General features: G+C 43.9%; 1 protein-coding gene across 3 annotated transcripts in view; it reads left to right on the forward strand.

Moving 5' to 3' along the window:
- LOC112228706 (atrial natriuretic peptide receptor 1-like) overlaps positions 1–19,578 on the forward strand; it is a 59,715-nt gene that overhangs the window by 22,872 nt on the left and 17,265 nt on the right. For all 3 annotated transcript variants that reach the window (XM_042310883.1, XM_042310885.1, XM_042310887.1), the window contains exons 3-5: positions 3,474–3,661; positions 4,604–4,717; positions 7,043–7,178. In XM_042310883.1, the coding sequence (XP_042166817.1) occupies positions 3,474–3,661; positions 4,604–4,717; positions 7,043–7,178 (438 nt within the window). The remainder of the gene's footprint in view (positions 1–3,473; positions 3,662–4,603; positions 4,718–7,042; positions 7,179–19,578) is intronic.

Raw genomic sequence — 19,578 nt, forward strand, 5'->3', positions numbered from 1 at the left:
TACTTGGCAGCCTGAAGTAATTACCCAGGCTAATGAAGGGTCTGACCAAGACAGTTAACCTCTGGATGGGAGCAGAGCTGATCATAGAGCTAATAGAGCCCTGTTTCAGATCACTGTCTTGGACACACCGCCACAGGCACTACTATACCCCAGCACAATTAGCCTGCGGGCTAACATTGACTGTCCCCTTCCTTTCTCTCATAACCCCTATTTACCGTACCTTCAGAAAGTATTCATACCCCTTGATTTTTTCCATATTTTGTTGTGTTAAAGCCTGAATTTATAATGAATTTAAAAAAAATAAAAAATCTCTCACCCATCTACACACAATAAATACCCCATAATGACAAAGTGAACACGTTTTGTGAAATTTAAGTAAACTTATTGAAAATGAAATACAAAAATATCTCATTCACATACAATACCAGTCAAAAGTTTGGACACGCCTACTAATTCAAGGTTTCTTTTTTATTTTTACTATTTTCTACATTGTAGAATAATAGTGAAGACATCAAAACTATGAAATTGCACATATGGAATAATTTAGTAACCACAAAAGTGTTAAACAAATCAAAATATCTTTTATATTTGAGATTCTTCAAAGTTGCCCTCATGTGCCTTGATGACAGCTTTGCACACTTGGCATTCTCTCAACCAGCTTCACCTGGAATACTTTTCCAACAGTTTTGAAGAAGTGTGTGTGTCTTTGAAAAAGTGTGATTTGAAGTGCCTATTAGGTGTTGGTGTGTCTTGTTTGTCTGTTTGTTTGTCTGTTTATCTGGATGTCATGTGGCCAGTGGTTGTTGTGTAAGGAAAATAAATAGATGGCCATCTATGCTCTCATTGTACTGGGTCAATCCGATTAGGATATTGATGTATGATAAATGGGTGGTTGACACAATAAGCCCTTGGTGCACAACTCCTGGTCCCAAGGATTGCAGTGTCTGCTGGTTTAAAATTCACCAATTAAAAAATGTATTCAGTTATTTGAAGCGTTTAGTGTATTATTTTCTCATCATGTAAGATCGTAATTTGATCACCCTGTTGCAGGAAATGTTGAACTTGTAGTGTATTTGAGCTTTAACAAGGATTCTAAAGTTTGTAATTTCCACTTTGAAATTTCAGGCTTGATTTTCCTTTACGATAAATGTATCGACTACAAAAATGTCTATTAATTATAATCCACATAATAATTAACATTTCCTGTTGCTACCGGATTATTTTCCTGCTGTTAGATGATAAGTGTGACTAGGCTAACCAGAGTAACTAATAAAGCATTTCAAATACAATTAAGAGATTCTTAACCTTAACAATTTAGCTAGACATGTGTTTTTGCTTTTCTCATTCTGCTCACACAACATTGGCCTGCAGGATGAACTACATTGAAGACCTGTCACATTGTTACAGATGCAGGATCTTAATTTGATCCAGTTTGCTACAGCAGGCAAATAACCCTGCAGCGACAGGAAATGTGAATTATTATGTGTATTATAATTATTGGACATTTGTTTTTGTAGGGGTTGATACCTTGAATACACTACAAGTTTTCTGCTGCGCAGGAAAATTCTCATCAACAAAAGAGTGATCAAATCAAGATCCTACAACTATATGCTCTGGTTAAAGGATGCTTTTTAGGATGCTTGTTGAATACACTTGAAAGAAAAGTGACATACAGTGGGGCAAAAAAAGTATTTAGTCAGCCACCAATTGTGCAAGTTCTCCCACCTAAAAAGATGAGAGAGGCCTGTACTTTTCATCATAGGTACACTTCAACTATGACAGACAAAATGAGAAAAACAATCCAGAAAATCACATTGTAGGATTTTTTATGAATTTATTTGCACATTATGGTGGAAAATAAGTATTTGGTCACCTACAAACAAGCAAGATTTCTGGCTCTCACAGACCTGTAACTTCTTCTTTAAGAGGCTCCTCTGTCTATCAGTATAAAAGACACCTGTCCACAACCTCAAACAGTCACACTCCAAGCTCCACTATGGCCAAGACCAAAGAGCTGTCAAAGGACACCAGAAACAAAATTGTAGACCTGCACCAGGCTGGGAAGACTGAATCTGCAATAGGTAAGCAGCTTGGTTTGAAGAAATCAACTGTGGGAGCAATTATTAGGAAATGGAAGACATACAAGACCACTGATAATCTCCCTCGATCTGGGGCTCCACGCAAGATCTCACCCTGTGGGGTCAAAATGATCACAAGAACGGTGAGCAAAAATCCCAGAACCACACGGGGGGACCTAGTGAATGACCTGCAGAGAGCTGGGACCAAAGTAACAAAGCCTACCATCAGTAACACACTACGCCGCCAGGGACTCAAATCCTACAGTGCCAGACGTGTCCCCCTGCTTAAGCCAGTACATGTCCAGGCCCGTCTGAAGTTTGCTAGAGAGCATTTGGATGACCCAGAAGAAGATTGGGAGAATGTCATATAGTCAGATGAAACCAAAATATAACTTTTTGGTAAAAACTCAACTCGTTGTGTTTGGAGGACAAAGAATGCTGAGTTGCATCCAAAGAACACCATACCTACTGTGAAGCATGGGGGTGGAAACATCATGCTTTGGGGCTGTTTTTCTGCAAAGGGACCAGGACGACTGATCCGTGTAAAGGAAAGAATGAATGGGGCCATGTATCATGAGACTTTGAGTGAAAACCTCCTTCCATCAGCAAGGGCATTGAAGATGAAACGTGGCTGGGTCTTTCAGCATGACAATAATCCCAAACACACCGCCCGGGCAACGAAGGAGTGGCTTCGTAAGAAGCATTTAAACGTCCTGGAGTGGCCTAGCCAGTCTCCAGATCTCAACCCCATAGAAAATCTTTGGAGGGAGTTGAAAGTCTGTGTTGCCCAGCAACAGCCCCAAAACATCACTGCTCTAGAGGAGATCTGCATGGAGGAATGGGCCAAAATACCAGCAACAGTGTGTGAAAACCTTGTGAAGACTTACAGAAAACGTTTGACCTCTGTCATTGCCAACAAAGGGTATATAACAAAGTTTTGAGATACATTTTTGTTATTGACCAAATACTTATTTTCCACCATAATTTGCAAATAAATTCATAAAAAATCCTACAATGTGATTTTCTGGATTTTTCTTTTTCATTTTGTCTGTCATAGTTGAGTGTACCTATGATGAAAATTACAGGCCTCTCTCATCTTTTTAATAAGTGGGAGAACTTGCACAATTGGTGGCTGACTAAATCGTTTTTTGCCCCACTGTATTACCTTACATGCTTTTGCTTCAGAATTAGTTTAATTTCGCATTCATTTACAATATTATTCTTAATTAGACAGGTCTATAATTTAAAGTCAGGATTTTTGTGGGTTGTTGTGTATTTTGCAAGAAAAAAAAATATTTGACCATATGTACAAAAACTCATTACACTCCTATTGTCTTTACTCTCTTCTTTTTATAACCCTTTTATAACCCTTTCTCTCTCTCTCTGCCCCCGTAGTGGTGTTTGTGTGTTGCTCTCCGGACACATTCAGGCAGCTGATGGTTCACTTCCGGCGGGCAGGCTTTCCTCAGGAGGAGTTTGTTTTCTTCTACATTGACATGTTTGGACACAGCCTGGACTCCCAGAATGCTCAACCGTGGGCCAGAGGGGACCAAGATGACCTTGTCGCCAAGGAGGCCTTCCAGGTAAGCCTCGGATCAGTCGAGTGTATCATCTCATTCCCATCATTACCTTGGAAACAGGTATCTGCTGTATTCTCCACTGACTTACACAGCAGGCCCTGAAGCAATCATATTTTGATGTCCCTGTGTTTCCCCATGGTTGTCATTGTTGTTAAATGTGCTGCCAGGTAGATGAGATGACAAATCTAATCTTGTTGATTTTCCATTCTCTCACTGTGAAGTACTTTAATTTTCTTCTCAATTCCCTAGTGAGTAACAGACTCTCCATCGAGGGGGAGAGAGGCAACATAATTATATGTTTCGTGACATCCCATCAATGTGTTGATATCAGTCTCATCTCACAAAGCCTGAAAGAGCAAAACATAGGGCCTGAGTTTTGAAAATGTAACTGATGCACATACTGTACATCAGTGGTGCACAACATATGGCCCTTCTGGTGGGTCGTGGTCATTTCGCTTAGGTTGACACAGCTTTTAAGTGGGTCCTAATGGTCTGGGAACCAATGCCATAACCCATACGTATGAACACTTCTCTCACTGCTGTGTTTTTACATGTTAGCCTTCTCAGACCTTAGTTTTCTGCTTGAATTAGGTTGGACCTGTATCTACACAGACTGTAGGAATGGGAGATGAGATGGTTTGATTAATGTTATAAGGTGTTTTGGAGGATGTGTACTGGATGACTGGTCACATTGACAACATATAATAGAGCGACTAGGCTCTAATAACAGTTGCATGTTTATAAAAGCGACAGGCCTGGGAAAGAGGAACATACTGTTAATTTCTACCACAGAAATGGTGTTTCTCACACCTGTGGTTCATTCATTCATTAGCAGAAATTGATAACCTGATTTTCTGACCCCATCATATGGTATGATTCTGTATAATTCAGTGAACCCTTTGTCTTATGAATCACAATAAAAAAATATCTTTGTGTCTGTCTCAGAGTGTGAAAATCCTGACCTATAGAGAACCACAGAACCCTGAATATAAAGATTTTGTGAGGGACCTGAAGACAGATGCCAAGAGAATGTTCAACTTTACGGTGGAGGACTCACTGGTAAGAGGCTGAAGTGTGTGTGTGTGTGTGTGTGTGTGTGTGTGTGTGTGTGTGTGTGTGTGGTGGGGGCGTGCTCTCTTGCAGGAAGAAAGTGGGTGATCAAGAGGACAATAACTGAAAGGAGAGAGAGAAAAGGTTATAAGCAGGAAATAGGAGAGAAAAACATTCAGAGAGAACAAAGCAGATGAAGAGCCAGTGAAAAAGGAGGCGTGTCTGCACACACACAGACAGAGAGAGAGAGAGAGAGAGAGAGAGAGAGTTGAGATCAAAAGGAGTATTTATTTAAAAAAGACCACTTGATCTCAACATGGCAGACTTGAGGCAATATGAAGGAGAAGACATGCTAAGGCATGAAGACTTAGATCTACTACACAGAATAAAGCTCTGTATAATAATCTATACACTGAGAGTACAAGACATTATGAACTTGACATAGACTGACCAGGTGAATCTAGGTAAAAGCTATGATCCCTTATTGATGTCACTCGTTCAATTCACTTCAATCAGTGTAAATGAAGGGGAGGAGACAGTTTAAAGAAGGATTTTTAAGCCTTGAGACAACTGAGACATGGATTGTGTTTGTGTGACATTCAGAGGATGAATGGGCAAGACAAAATATGTAAGTGCCTTTGAACAGGGTATGGAATTAGGTGCCGGGTGCACCGGTTTGAGTGTGTCAAGAACTGTAACGCTGCTGGGTTTTTCACGCTCAACATTTTCCCGTGTGTATCAAGAAAGGTCCACCACCCAAAGGACATCCAGCCAACTTGACACAACTTTGGGGAGGATTGGAGTCAACAAGGGCCAGCGTCCCTGTGGAACGTTTTCGACACCTTGTAGAGTCCATGCCCGACAAATTGATGCTGTTCTGAGGGCAAAAGGGGTGCAACTCAATATTAGGAGGGTGTACCTTATGTTTTGTACACTCAGTGTAGGGCTATCATATTATAGAGAACATCTCATTAGGAAACATTTGATTGAGCCACATCTGACAGGCAAAGCAACACTACAAAGAACTATCAGTAGTACTGGATCATTTAGCAGTAGTACTAGTTCATTTAGCAGTAGTATTAGTTCATTCAGCAGTAGTACTAGTTCATTGGTGTTTGCACATCTTAGAGTGTGTTTGTGTGTAGAAAGATGGAGAGGCTGCGATAAGTAGGCTTATACGTAATTGGCTCATGTGCAATTCCTGGACGATTGATTCAATTTATTTTGGAAGAAAAAGCTAATTTAGTTAGTGGAGCTTATCTTATTATTATGTTCCCTACAAAGGTGCACAATGATGATATTCTACACACTTCTGCAGTTGAATCACTGGTGTCTTGTTTAGGAGATGAGAGAGAGACACGTGTGCGCACACACACACACTCACAAAGATTGGCACGATACATCCATGTATCCTCAATATGGTAGATTGACTGCCTTCGAATCCATCGTTCATCTCTGACTCCAGATGGAGGTGTGTGTCCTTGCATGCATGTGTGTGCTTTCGTGTCATTGACAATTTACACTTCAGGAGGGGAAGCAAAATAAAGAGCTTGACAGGCCACGTCATCTAACTGCCCTCCCCTTTCGATGCACACAAATCCAGAATTGTACGTCAGGGCTTCTATTCCATCCCCGGGAGGAAGGGAGACTCGCCATTGGTCCTGGTTTCAGACAGGGCTGTCTGGCACCCCTCATAAGCCGATGAATCACTTGTAACAGACAGCTAAGTGCAGTTAATGTAATAAATAGACAGGTCTGAGTCTGGAGGATGAGAGAGAGGCACAGAGCATGAGAGCTCTACCTGGTCCTCATTCACCCTGTCTGGACATTGTGTCTGTACATTTCCAATTGATGCAACTGAACTGAGTGAATTGTCTGAGTGGGTTATTGTCCTCATATTCCATTATGTGATTGACGTGGACAGCTCTTTTGGTTTGGGGCCACTGTTTGGAGAGATGACGAGATGGAAGAGTAAATTGTTTCTCAGGCAGAATTGTGAAATTAATAAAGGGGTAGAAATAGGTAACGGAGATGATAGGAAATAATTATAGTTGTGAGAAATAGGAAAGTGGCATTAACTTGAAATATATCAAACACTGTAGAGAAACTTGTAGAAGAGACAAGTAGTTAGCAGAATAAGTTCTGCTCTCCATGGCAGTGGCACAAATATAGCTAGACATACGCAGTAGCTTTCTAATGATAGAAAATGATGAGGATGAGGGATATAGATGTACTATTAATGCATGTATGGTATGGTTGATCTAAGCCATCTCAAAAAAATAGGTGATGATAGATTTAATGACTATTCTAAAATTTCCTTTTTCTTCCCTGCAGATGAACATAATCTCCGGAGGGTTCTACGACGGGTTGATGCTGTACACCCACGCCCTGAATGAGACCATGACCTCACCAGAGGACAGACCTGTGGGGAAAACCGTAACCAGGAGGATGTGGAACCGCACCTACAATGGTCAGTCCACTCCACGGACCTCAGTTCATAACCTGGATCTTTATTCCGTTGAATCAGGGGTCAGGAAGGTTCTAGGGTTTTTTCAGAACATGTGTGAACATGTTTTCAGTCTAGCACTAGCTCTGTGCTCGGTCTCTAGTAACTACAGTGGTCTGCGTTTTGTCACAGAGACAATTTCAAAAGATTTGCGTGAAAACAAAATGTTTCATGTCACTGGATTAACTCAGAGCTCTGGCTTACGATCTCTTGTCAGTTTCCACCTTTGAGGAGGTAGTTCTGTAACAACAACACATTCAATGTCTTCCTTGCAATTTCTCGGTAGATTAATTATTGAGTGATTTGTGGCAGAATGAGAGAGAACCAGCACGATGTAACAATACTTCTCATTGACAGAGGGTCCCTATCGGATTCTTCTATTGGGTGCTTTGTGCCTTTAAAATGAGATGTACACCTCTTCAAGACAAGAGATTGATTTAGTTGCAGGCCATAAAAAGTCATATGTCTCTCAACAGTATGCTGGACAAGTACACTACATTACCAAAAGTATGTGGACAACTACTTGTCAAACATTTAAAAAAAATCATAGGCATTAATATAGAGTTGGTCCTCCCTTTGCTGCTGTAACAACCTCCACTGTTCTTGGAAGGCTTTCCAATAGATTATGAACATTGTGGCAGAGAATTGGTTCCATTCAGCCACAGGAGCATTATTGAGGTTGGGCACTGATGTTATGCGATTGGGTCTGGCTCGCAGTCGGTCTTCCAGTTTATTCCAAAGGTGTTTGATGGGGTTGAGGTCAGGGCTCTGTGCAGGCCAGTCAAGTTCTTACACACAAATCTCGACAAACCATTTCTGTGTGGACCTTGCTTTGTGCACGGGGGCATGCATTGTCATGCTGAAACAGGAAAGGGCCTCCCACAAACTATTGCCACAAAGTTGGAAGCACAGAATCATCTAGAATGTCATTGTATGCTGTAGTGTTAAGATTTCCCTTCACTGCCTCCCGAGTGGTGCAGTGGTCTAAGGCACTACATCGCAGTGCTAGCTGTGGCACTAGAGATTCTGGGTTCGAGTCCAGGCTCTGTTGCAGCCAGCCGCGACCGGGAGACCCATGGGGTGGCGCACAATTGGCTCACTGTCGTCCGGTTTAGTTGAGGGTTTGGTCGGAATGGATGTCCTTGTCCCATCGCGCACTAGCAACTCCTGTGGCGGGCTGGGCGCAGTGCACGCTGACACGGTCACGTGTGTTTCGAAGGACGCACGTCTCTCGACCTTTGCCTCTCCCGAGTCCGTACGGGAGCTGCAGCGATGAGACAAGACTGTAATTACCAATTGGATACCACGAAATTGGGGAGAAAACGGGGTAAAAAAATAAATAGAAAATTGATTTCCCTTCACTGGAACTAAGGGGCCTAGCCCGAACCATGAAAAACAGCCCCAGAACATTATTCCTCCTCCACCAAACTTTACAGTTGGCACTATGCATTGGGGCAGGTAGCATTCTCCTGGCAAACCCAGATTCGTCCGTAGACTGTCCGATGGTGAAGCGTGATTCATCACTCCAGAGAAGCGTTTCCATTGCTCCAGAGTCCAATGGTGGTGAGCTTTACACCACTCCAGCCGACACTTGGTATTGCGCATGCTGATCTTAAGCTTGTGTGCGGCTCTCGGCCATGGAAACCCATTTCATTAAGCTCCCAACAAACAGTTCTTGTGCTGACATTGCTTCCAGAGGCAACTTGGTAGTGAGTATTGCAGATGATTTTTACGCGCTACGCGTTTCAGCACTCGGCATTGTCGCCATATTAGTTCACGTCAAGAAAACATAGCTACTACAACTTTTGCCTTAGTAAACCTGCTACAATCATGCAGTACAGTGTACAGTTAGCAAGCAGTTTAGCAGTTACACCGGTGGGCCCCGGTGGCAATAAATTAAGAAAACCAAAAGCTTACCTTGACCTGGAAGAGTTCCAGTGTAGGATAGCCATAGCCAGCTAGGTAACATAGCATAACTCTCTGAGCCGGGTGTTTGAGTAGACTAAACTAGCTAGCTGCATTAGCTAGCTAAGTAAGTGAAAGGTAAAAAAAAAATATATATATATATAGCTAGCTCTCTCTCTCTCACTAATTTGTTCAAAATGTTTAAACTGTTGTCTTTCTCTCTATTTAAGTCAACTACTCACCACATTTTGTGCACAACAGTGCTAGCTAGTTGTAGCTTATACTTTTAGTACTAGATTCATTATCTGATCCTTTAATTGGGTGGACAACATGTCAGTTCATGCTGCAAGACCTCTGATAGGTTGGATGATGTCCTCTGGAAGTTGTCATTTCTGTGTACGTCTATGTAAGCGGGTTAGAACCACCAGCCTCCTAGGTTTTGTATTGAAGTAAAATGTACCCAGAGGAGGACGGAAACTAGTTGTCCTCCAGCTACACCATGGTGCATGTCACACCAGCCTTCGGTTTGGCTCCCCCTCCTGTCCAGCTCAGGCATTCGGCGTCGACGGCCTTCTTCTAGCTGCTGCCGAACCTACTGCTGGCAAACGGCCTTCACTCATCAACCCTGGACTTGTCTCGTCATCATATCACATATCTGGTTCCAATCCCCACTCTATCACTGTATATATACTCCCTCTGCCATTTGTCTTTGTCCGTCATTGTAAATGTTATTTGTTTTCCTGAGAGGACTCTCCTACTATTTCCTGAGTACTTTATATTTTTCACTTTGGGTTCACCCTGTGCCTTTTTGTTTATGGAGATATATTTTGAGCACAACAGCGTTGGGGTTTCGTCCCGCGTTGATCTATGGTACTTAAATAAATTCTGTAGTTCTAAACCTGCGACTGCCTCCTTCATAATCCTCTCTACACCAATGACTGTGCTGTCCTACAGAGTGCTGTAGAACTTCTTGGAAAACAGTGTATTTTAATAAATTATTTGGTTACATGCAAATATAAACAAAGCAAAAAAAGAAACGTCACTTTTTCAGGGCCCTGTCTTTCAAAGATAATTTGTAAAAATCTAAATAACTTCACAGTTCTTCATTGTAAAGGGTTTAACTTCTTTGGGATAGGGGGCAGCATTTTCACTTTTGGATGAATAGCGTGCCCAGAGTAAACTGCCTCCTACTCAGTCCCAGATGCTAATATATGCATAGTATTATTAGTATTGGATAGAACACTCTGAAGTTTCTAAAACTGTTTGAATGATGTCTGTGAGTATAACAGAACTCATATGGCAGGCAAAAATCTGAGGTTTGTAGTTTTTGAACTCAGCCCCTATCAAATTCACAGTGGGATATGGGATATGTTGCAGTTCATAAGGCTTCCACCCAGATGTCAACCGTCTTTTGAACGTTGTTTCAGGCTTCTACTGTGAAGTGGGACCGGATGAGAGCTCTTTGAGTCAGTGGTCTGGCAGAGAGCCACACGCTGGTCACGCGCATTTCACATGAGAGCGACCTGCGTTCCATTGCTTTTCTTCAGGCAATGGAATTCTCCAGTTGGAACATTATTGAACATTTATTTATTTATTTTTTAACCCCTTTTCTCCCAAATTTCGTGGTATCCAATTGTTAGTAGTTACTATCTTGTCTCATCGCTACAACTCCCATACGGGCTCGAGAAGGACGAAGGTCGAAAGCCATGCGTCCTCCGTGTCCTTCCGCTAGCGGAACCCCAGTCCTAGGCAGGTTAAACACTGTTTCCCATCATTAACTGTTTCCCAATTAATGAACATGCATCTGTGGAACGGTCGTTAAGACACGAACAGCTTACAGATGGTAGAAAATTAAAGTCACAGCTTTGAAAACTTAGGACACTAAAGAGGCCTTTCTACTGACTCGCCATCCCTTCACATGGTTTAGGAATAGTTACAGACACATTCCCATAAGAAGACCATGTTCCATTCTGTCCTCCTCCCCTTCTGATATTCTGCATAGCATCACATGGTTTAACAGATACATTCACATATGAAGACAAGTCTGACCTCTCCCCTCTCTGGGCCCCAAGTGACTAAGGCCTAGCTGAGAAGGGATAACTGCAAACTGCCAACCCTATAGTCCAAAGGGAAACATTCTAATGACAAGCATCTCACAAGCATATTCTGAAAATAAAACATCTTATCTATGTTACCCAACTAATTCTGATTCAGCTACGACAAACACCAAAAGAAAGATGCCCAGGGTCCCTGCTCATCTGTGTGAACATGCCTTAGGCATGCTGCAAGGAGGCATGAGGACTGCAGATGTGGCCAGGGCAATAAATTGCAATGTCTGTACTGTGAGACGCCTAAGACAGTGCTACAGGGAGACAGGACGGACAGCTGATCGTCCTTGCAGTGGCAGACCACGTGTAACACCTGCACCAGCACAGGATCGGTACATCTGAACATCACATCTGCGGGGCAGGTACAGGATGGCAACAAAAACTGCCCGAGTTACACCAGGAATGCACAATCCCTCCATCTGTGCTCAGACTGTCCGCAATAGGTCTGAGAGAGGCTGGACTGAGGGCTTGTAGGCCTGTTGTAAGGCAGGTCCTCACCAGACATCACCGGCAACAATGTCGCCTATGGGCACAAACCCACCGTCGCTGGACCAGACAGGACTGGCAAGAAGTGCTCTTCATTGATGAGTAGCGGTTTTGTCTCATCAGGGGTGATGGTCGGATTTGCATTTATCGTCAAAGGAATGAATGTTACACCGAGGCATGTACTCTGGAACGGGATCGATTTGGAGGTGGAGGTTACGTCATGGTCAGGGGCGGTGTGTCACAGCATCATCGGACTGAGCTTGTTGTCATTGCAGTCAATCTCAACACTGTGCATTACAGGGAAGACATCCTCCTCCCTCATGTGGTACCTTTCCTGCAGGCTCATCCTAACATGACCCTCCAGCATGACAATACCACCAGCCATACTGCTCGTCTGTGTGTGATTTCCTGCAAGACAGGAATGTCAGTGTTCTGCCATGGCCAGCGAAGAGCCCGGATCTCAATCCCATTGAGCACGTCTGGGACCTGTTGGATCGGAGGGTGAGGGCTATGGCCATTCCCCCCCAGAAATGTCCGGGAACTTGCAGGTACCTTGTTGGAAGAGTGGGGTAACATCTCACAGCAAGAACTGGCAAATCTGGTGCAGTCCATGAGGAGGAGATGCACTACAGTGCTTAATGCAGCTGGTGGCCACACCAGATACTGACTGTTACTTTTGCCAAAAACAGAGATCTCCTCAAAGCAGGGAAAATATTAAATGGAAAAGATACATTAGCTGGCCATGGTTGTGTCATTTGGCCTTTTGAAGATCTTGGAAAAGAAAGAAAGAGTGTCAAAAAGAAACAAAACATGCCAACATTGTTATTGAACAACATTTTTCATCTCCGCTGGCAGCTGGTTTGTAGCCAAGCCAAGGTCTGTAGCGGAAGTAAATTCATCTTCACGTTCGACTTCGAGCAAACACATTCCTGGACACCACAAATGAATGTGTCCCTCAAAGCCATTCAAATTAATTTAATTGTGTCCAGTTCAGTAAAAAAAATAGTTATTTATCACAGAGTCCTTGGAATGTCACTAGCTGTGTCAATCAGGTGACATCATTGTCTTTTAAAAGCAAATTAATCCATAAAATAACATCTTTATGACCACAAAACATCAAAATATTTTTGTGACTTTTTCCCTGTGTTATACATTCTGGAGGAGGTTGTCCCCTTGCTGAACATGCACATTTCTAAATTAAAGTATTTAATCATCCTTTTATTCATCACTGACCTAAGAGAGTATAGATTTAAGGATGAAAAATACATCTGGATCCAGTAAGGTGACCTTTTTCCTGTGCACCTAAAGTTGATGAATATGACCAATCTTCTGTTTGTAAAACTTCCATAAAACGCAGCACACACAACTCAGTGGCAACTTAGGTGATTGACGAGGTCGTATAATGCTCAACATGGAGTAGACAGTCTCATCTATCGTTCATAACACATACATTGTTCTTTTTACCACATTTTTTGGGTGAAGAGTTAGACACAGCATCTTACTTTCTGAGGAAGGCCTCCATTGTGTTTCTTCTGCCAGTACCCCCCTCCCCCCAAACACACACACCTCACTGACTAAGCATTGAGGTTACGTGTGTTTACCCAGACTTGTGGGTTTCACAAGTGTTTGACATTACTAATGGCCGATATAGAAGATGGTGGTCTCAAACCTTGTAGCAGGTTGTCATTACCCCTTCTGTCCCAGTCCTTTGTGAGAGACCTGAAGACAGATGCCAAGTCCTAGCAACCTCTGTTTATTGGGACTTGAAGGGAATTTGAAGGGTTGGGCTGTTGAGCTGACGTTTGTTTGGTTTGTCACAGAGTCAAGCGGTTACAGAGTCAGATTATGTGTGAGGTCACAGGAGACAGTGAAAGGCGCTTGACAACAAGTCAAAGGTAACGGCAAGAACAAATACGTTGAATCATTGGAACAGTACACATACTTGATGAGGTGACATAAGTCATCAGGGACATCTCATCAGGTAAGTACCTAGGTTGTTTGCTCTGCACTCCTTTCTCCTTCCCTCTTTCACCCTGCTTCCCCATTTCCCTTTTATTCTCTCCATCTGTCCTCCATTACTGCCCGCCTGCTCCCTCTTTTTCCTTTAATCTCCTTGGCTGACCTCTCTTTACAAATGCCATCCTTCTCTCCTCAATCACTATGAGTTGGACCAGAGCACACAAACAACAGAGATGAACACTTCAGACAGACAGACAGTGGGAGGGCAGAGCGGGCAGCAGCCAGAACAGGTGGAGTCTCCTCACACTGATTCTGTTAGCCCATCCGAACATAGGCATTGAAAGGCTGAGGGGTTTGTTTGGTTGCATGCGAGGACAATGCTTCTTTTATTATTTTTGCCCACACCAGTGCATACTGTAACGTAAGCTGTTTGGTAGCTTTAGTTCATTGTTATGCTTCCGATTCAGTGCTTTTTAGTTATATTCTGTGTTATATTTTGTTCGACAGCTTTAAGTTGGTCTAGTGAAATACAAACCTTTCATCTGAAACTTGACTTCAGCAGTTAAACTACAGTATATGAGTAATTGTACGTTGTAAACTTGTGAAAATGTGTGAAAAGAATATTACAGTTTCAGAGGTGGATGTCCTGCTGCGTATGCCAGCTTGTTAATGCCAGTCTCCCTTTCTTTTCTATCAGTCGTTGTCCTTACTCATAGTTATTCCTTCACACCTTCTTCTTGTCTCATTATTTCCTGGTCTAGCGCTCCTCTCCTCTGCTCTCAATCCTCTCCTCTGTGAACAGTTCTCTAATTCCATCCCATGGGATCTGCCTTCCTCTTTTTCATTCCTCCACCAATCTGTCCATATTTTCACTGTCTTATCAAGGTGTTCCTCCTCACTTCACTGCTCTGTCAATCTCTGTCATATTTTTACTGTCTCAACGTGTCTCATCCTCCTGAACAAACTCTTATTTTACCCTCTCCTCCTACATGACCTCTCTGTCTCATCTAAACTCTCTGTCCATTGCCATGGAAAGATCTAATTTCTCTTTTGGCTGTCATGTTGCAAAAAATCCCCCTGGAAAAAAAGATGAAATCCCTAAAATAGGATAGTAATCTAATCAGGCGAAACCAGAGCTCCCGTGGCCGTGTCACTCTTTCCATCTGTCTCCACCTCCTTCTCTTTTCCCTTTCTCTACCCACCATCCATCACTCATTGTCCTTTTTCTCTGCCTCTGTCTTCTGTGCAGTGGCCCTGGTCACTTAGGCAGCTGGTATTTCCAAAGGTAGGTATGGCCTGGGTCGAGCTGATAATGAGCTGTGTGAATCTGAAGCCTTGTCACCTGAGCCACAGTAGAGCACAGGGCTGGAGTGTAGAGTGCACTGTAGAAAGGAGACAGGCAGACAGGTGGCCAGAGGGGGATATGAACAGAGAGAAAGAATGAAGCACTCTTGTGCTTGTGCCCTTTTGTTAATCATATGTACTAAAAATCTACAGCTACATGGTACATGGTAGGCCCCCCATTGTCCCAGAAATCTTTGGTAACTGGAGAACCTTGTCAATGCTATTAGTGGGCAATGGAGTGCCTGTAAAAAGGATTGACAGAGACCCTACAGATCTTAGTCTAATAGCATTTAGTGTTAGAGACCCTTTCATGTCATTCATAACTGGAGGTCTTGCTCTCTATTTCTCTCTCTCTTTCTTTCTCTCCCTCCCTTACTCCCTATCTCTCCATCAGAGGCTAAGGGGAAAATCACATAAGTCTAGATGAATAATGAATACTATACATTATTCATAAGTAAGTCCTAGAATAGTAAATTTTTTCCATCCTTAGTTACCTATATATTTGATGAAACAACTATGTTTATTTGATGACTGTTGTTGACTGATATGATAAGGTTCAAAGTAAACACATAGATTGCTGTAGATTTTTGGACGTGACAACAGGTGTGTGCCATCCTTAGTTAGTTAGGCAGGGGCTGTTATGTATGCAGAACACACTTTGATCCAGGGACATAAGCCGCAGGTGGTTTGCAGACTATTTCACGGCTGCCTGGGTAGAAGAATGCCTTAGTTATTTCTCACAGTAAGTGCAATTATTTCAAGGAGAGGTGCTTGTTAAAAGCATTCCAAAAAATACTTCTAATTAACCAATACATTTTTCGACAAACGTAATCACATTCTTCTCCAATGCAAGGCCAAAATTCCAAGCCTGTGTTTTCAGACATCAGACGACTAAGTAGAGTGAACAAAAAACAGCCTGCAAGTTAACCTCCTGGTCTAGCTGATGTAGAGCTGCAATATCATATCACACTACAGTGAGTGTACAATAAGGTCAATATTTGCATATACTGTATGTGACAGGAGTGCTCCCACTTCACGTTTAGCAGCAGTGATAATAAATACACAATATATCACCTATTCCCATGTGTTCACTCTTTAGATAAGAACATAGGCTGTTTATGTGGCTCTATTGGAGCTCTATCAGCAGCTGCTCTCATGGATTCACAGCAGCTAGGGATTGTTATCACCTGGTTGGCACCATACATATCCATATACTACGCTGTGACTCAGTGGAAAATCAAATGGTGCCATGACACTTCCACTGTGCACTTTGCACTGTGCACTTTGTTAACGGTTATTGTTATTCATAAGAGTGTGCTATGCTTTCCCCAGATTTAAAGACAAAGTGCTTTCAAGTACTTTTTGCCCTGAATCAGAGGAGTGTTTGATTGTAGGTTTCATGAATGTCTAGGGGCGCACTGCGACAACCTGCATTGTGTTGCTAGTCTTCCATCCGTGTGCCCTTTTCAAATGCCTTGACAGTTGCCTTGTGCATTTATTGGCTAGAACCCTAAAAAAACACAACATGCCACTAATGTGGACTCACCTCTGGCTTTTTCATGGACATTTTCTTTCAGACACTTGACCTTTTTTTCTACCTTGTCAAGCTGTTTCTGGAATCTTTGTTTGACTGCAAGATCTTCTTGTTATACCTCAACAAAAAGAGGACCAGACGAAAGTGATGTGCGTTGTGCAGTCTTGGATGGAAGGAGTTGACACCTGATTTAGGAATAGACAGCCCAGGAGCATGTGCCTGGTGACTTTTCACCAGGTTAGCCGTCAGTACAGAACGGGTCATGCAATGTTCTTTCAATCAGATGTTAACTTCCTCCATCAGGGACACACTGCTGTGCAAATCAAACATACTTGGAAAGGCGCGGAGGGGAAACTGATTCCCGTTTTAGTTTAGGTAATTACAAGGATTTGAACAGTGAGCGGAATAAGATGAGACATACAGGTGTTTTACTGTTGTTGATGATATATGAATTTCCATAATGTACAAAGATGGATACAGTACATGAAGGGAGGCAGCCAGTATAGACCGTATACATAGAGAGAGGGAGGATGTCAAGATGGAAGGATCAGGTTACAGCTGCTTTTCTCTCTAGCTTCTGTTCCATTAACTAATGGGCCTGGATGGGTGAGAGAGATTCAGACATTTTAGGAGGACAGTGGAAGATGTATAGAACTTGCTTCTTCATTATTGAAAACAGCATGTTTTGACAATACAGTCTTCATCTGATATACTGTACTTCCAATACGCATCACTCATGAAGTTACATCAATACAGTCCATTTACCAAACTAACACACTAGTTGTCAAGCTACTGAGCTGTACTGTAGCTCACAATGTGCCACTCTTCTCCACATGCTCTGAATGCCTGCTCTGATTGCTCTGTTCTTTGCAGCACTACCAGACTAATACAGCTCTGGTGGACTGAGCATCCATCACTGCAGCCTACTGAATTCAGCCGCCCCCAACATTTCCATTCAAGGATAAATAATGATTAAATACTTATTAATAAAGAGTAAGACTATCAGGTATCAAGGTAAGACCCAGATGCAGACCGTGTTGAAGTGACAATGTTTATTACAGCAACAAGGGCAAAAGTACAGGACGGAAGGCAGGCTCAGGGTCAGGTGAGTGGTCAGGCGAGTGGGTACAAGGTCAGGACAGACAAGGGTCAAAAACCAGGGGGATGAGAAAAGAGAGACTGGGGAAAAGCAGGAGCTGACACAAAACACTGGTTGGCTTGACAAACAAGACGAACTGGCAACAGACAAACAGAGAACACAGGTATAACTACACAAGGGATAATGGGGAAGATGGGCGGCACCTGGAGGGGGTAGAGACAATTACAAAGACAGGTGAAACAGATCAGGGTGTGACAGTACCCTCCCCCCGGGGCGCCACCTGGCATCCTACCTGGGCGCATACCTGGTTGACCGGGGTGCCGGCGCTGGAAGTCGGTGATGAGGGATGGGTCCAGGATGTCTCTAGCGGGGACCCAGCACCTCTGCTCCGGGGCAAAACCTTCCCAGTCAACCAGGTACTGGAAACCCCTACCCTGTGGTCGAACCCTGAGGAGGCGTCTCACCATGTACACCGAATGGCCAGCGATGACACGGGGGAGGGGGGGCCTGGAAATAGAAGACAAAGGGCTGTGAGACACAGGCTTAATTCTAGACACATGGAATGTAGGATGAATACGAAGGGTATGGGGCAACAGAAGGTGGACAGCAGAGGGGCTAATGATCTTGGAGATGGGGAAAGGGACGATAAACTGATGGAGATCTGCTTGTCATCGATGCCTGAAGGTGGTCATGAGGAGGACCGACCGGGCTCTCCTCCAGGTACGACGACAGTGGCGGACAAACATCTGGGCAGAAGGTATGCCAACCTCCTCTTCCTGCTCAGGGAAGAGCGGGGGCTGATACCCCAGGGAACACTCAAAGGGAGATAGGCCCATGGCAGAGCAGGGAAGGTGTTGTGGGCGTATTCAACCCACACAAGCTGCTGGCTCCTGGTGGTGGGGTTGGCGGAGACCAGGCAGCACGGGGTAGTTTCGAGGTCCTCGTTGGCTGCTCTGACTGGCTGTTGGACTGGGGGTGGAACCCGGAGGACAGGCTGGCCGACGACCCAATGAGGGTGCAGAACACCTTCCAGGACTGGGACGAGAACTGAGGACCCCGGTCGGAGACCATGTCCACAGGCAGTCCATGGATCCAGAAGACATGCTGCACCATGAGCTGGGCCGTCTCTTTGGCAGAGGGTAGTTTGAGGAGAGGAACGAAGTGGGTGGCTTTGAAAACCGAATCACCACGGTCAGGATGGTCAGGGACATGTGAGACCAGGGATGGTGGGGGACAGGCAGAGGTTGGAGGAGACCAGCCGGAGCTTGCCAAGGAGTCTTGTTCTGTGCAAGCGGCGACGAATGCGGTCACGTCAGGAACCATAGTAGGCCACTAAAAGTGCTGTCGCACAAAGGCCAGGGTCCGACGGGCGCCCTCTCGTATCCGCACCAGGTGGTAGGCGTTCTGTAAATCCAGCTTGGAAAACACAGTGGCCCACTGGAGCGGCTCGAAGGCCGAGGAGATGAGTGGTAGCGGGTCACGGTTCTTAACCGTAATGTCATTGAGTCCCTGGTAGTCAATACGCGGGCGCAGGGTCTTGTCCTTTTTCTCCACAAAGAAGAACCCTGCACGGGTGGGAGAGGAAGAGGGACGGATAAATCCAGCAGCTAGGGAGTCTCCAATGTAGGTATCCATAGCCTTGGTCTCCGGTCCCGACAGAGAGTACAGATGTCCCCAGGATTGTGCTGACTTTAGGCAATGGGCGTGGCAGAACATGCTCCAGCCCATGATGGCACCAGTAGACTAGTTAATGAGGGTATTGTGTCGTTGGAGCCGGGAGAGGTCGGTGATTCAGATGTGGGGCTTCAGAAGCAAGCCAGCAGTGGGATGCAGGGTGGTAGGCGGCTTTCAGTGTGTGACAAAGACAGCAGTAAGAGGTTTGTGAGGCTAAGAAAAATGGATGGATGAATGGATGTTTGGATGCATACA

The sequence above is a fragment of the Oncorhynchus tshawytscha genome, linkage group LG03 (genome assembly GCF_018296145.1).
Source record: "Oncorhynchus tshawytscha isolate Ot180627B linkage group LG03, Otsh_v2.0, whole genome shotgun sequence".
Lineage (NCBI taxonomy): Eukaryota > Metazoa > Chordata > Actinopteri > Salmoniformes > Salmonidae > Oncorhynchus > Oncorhynchus tshawytscha.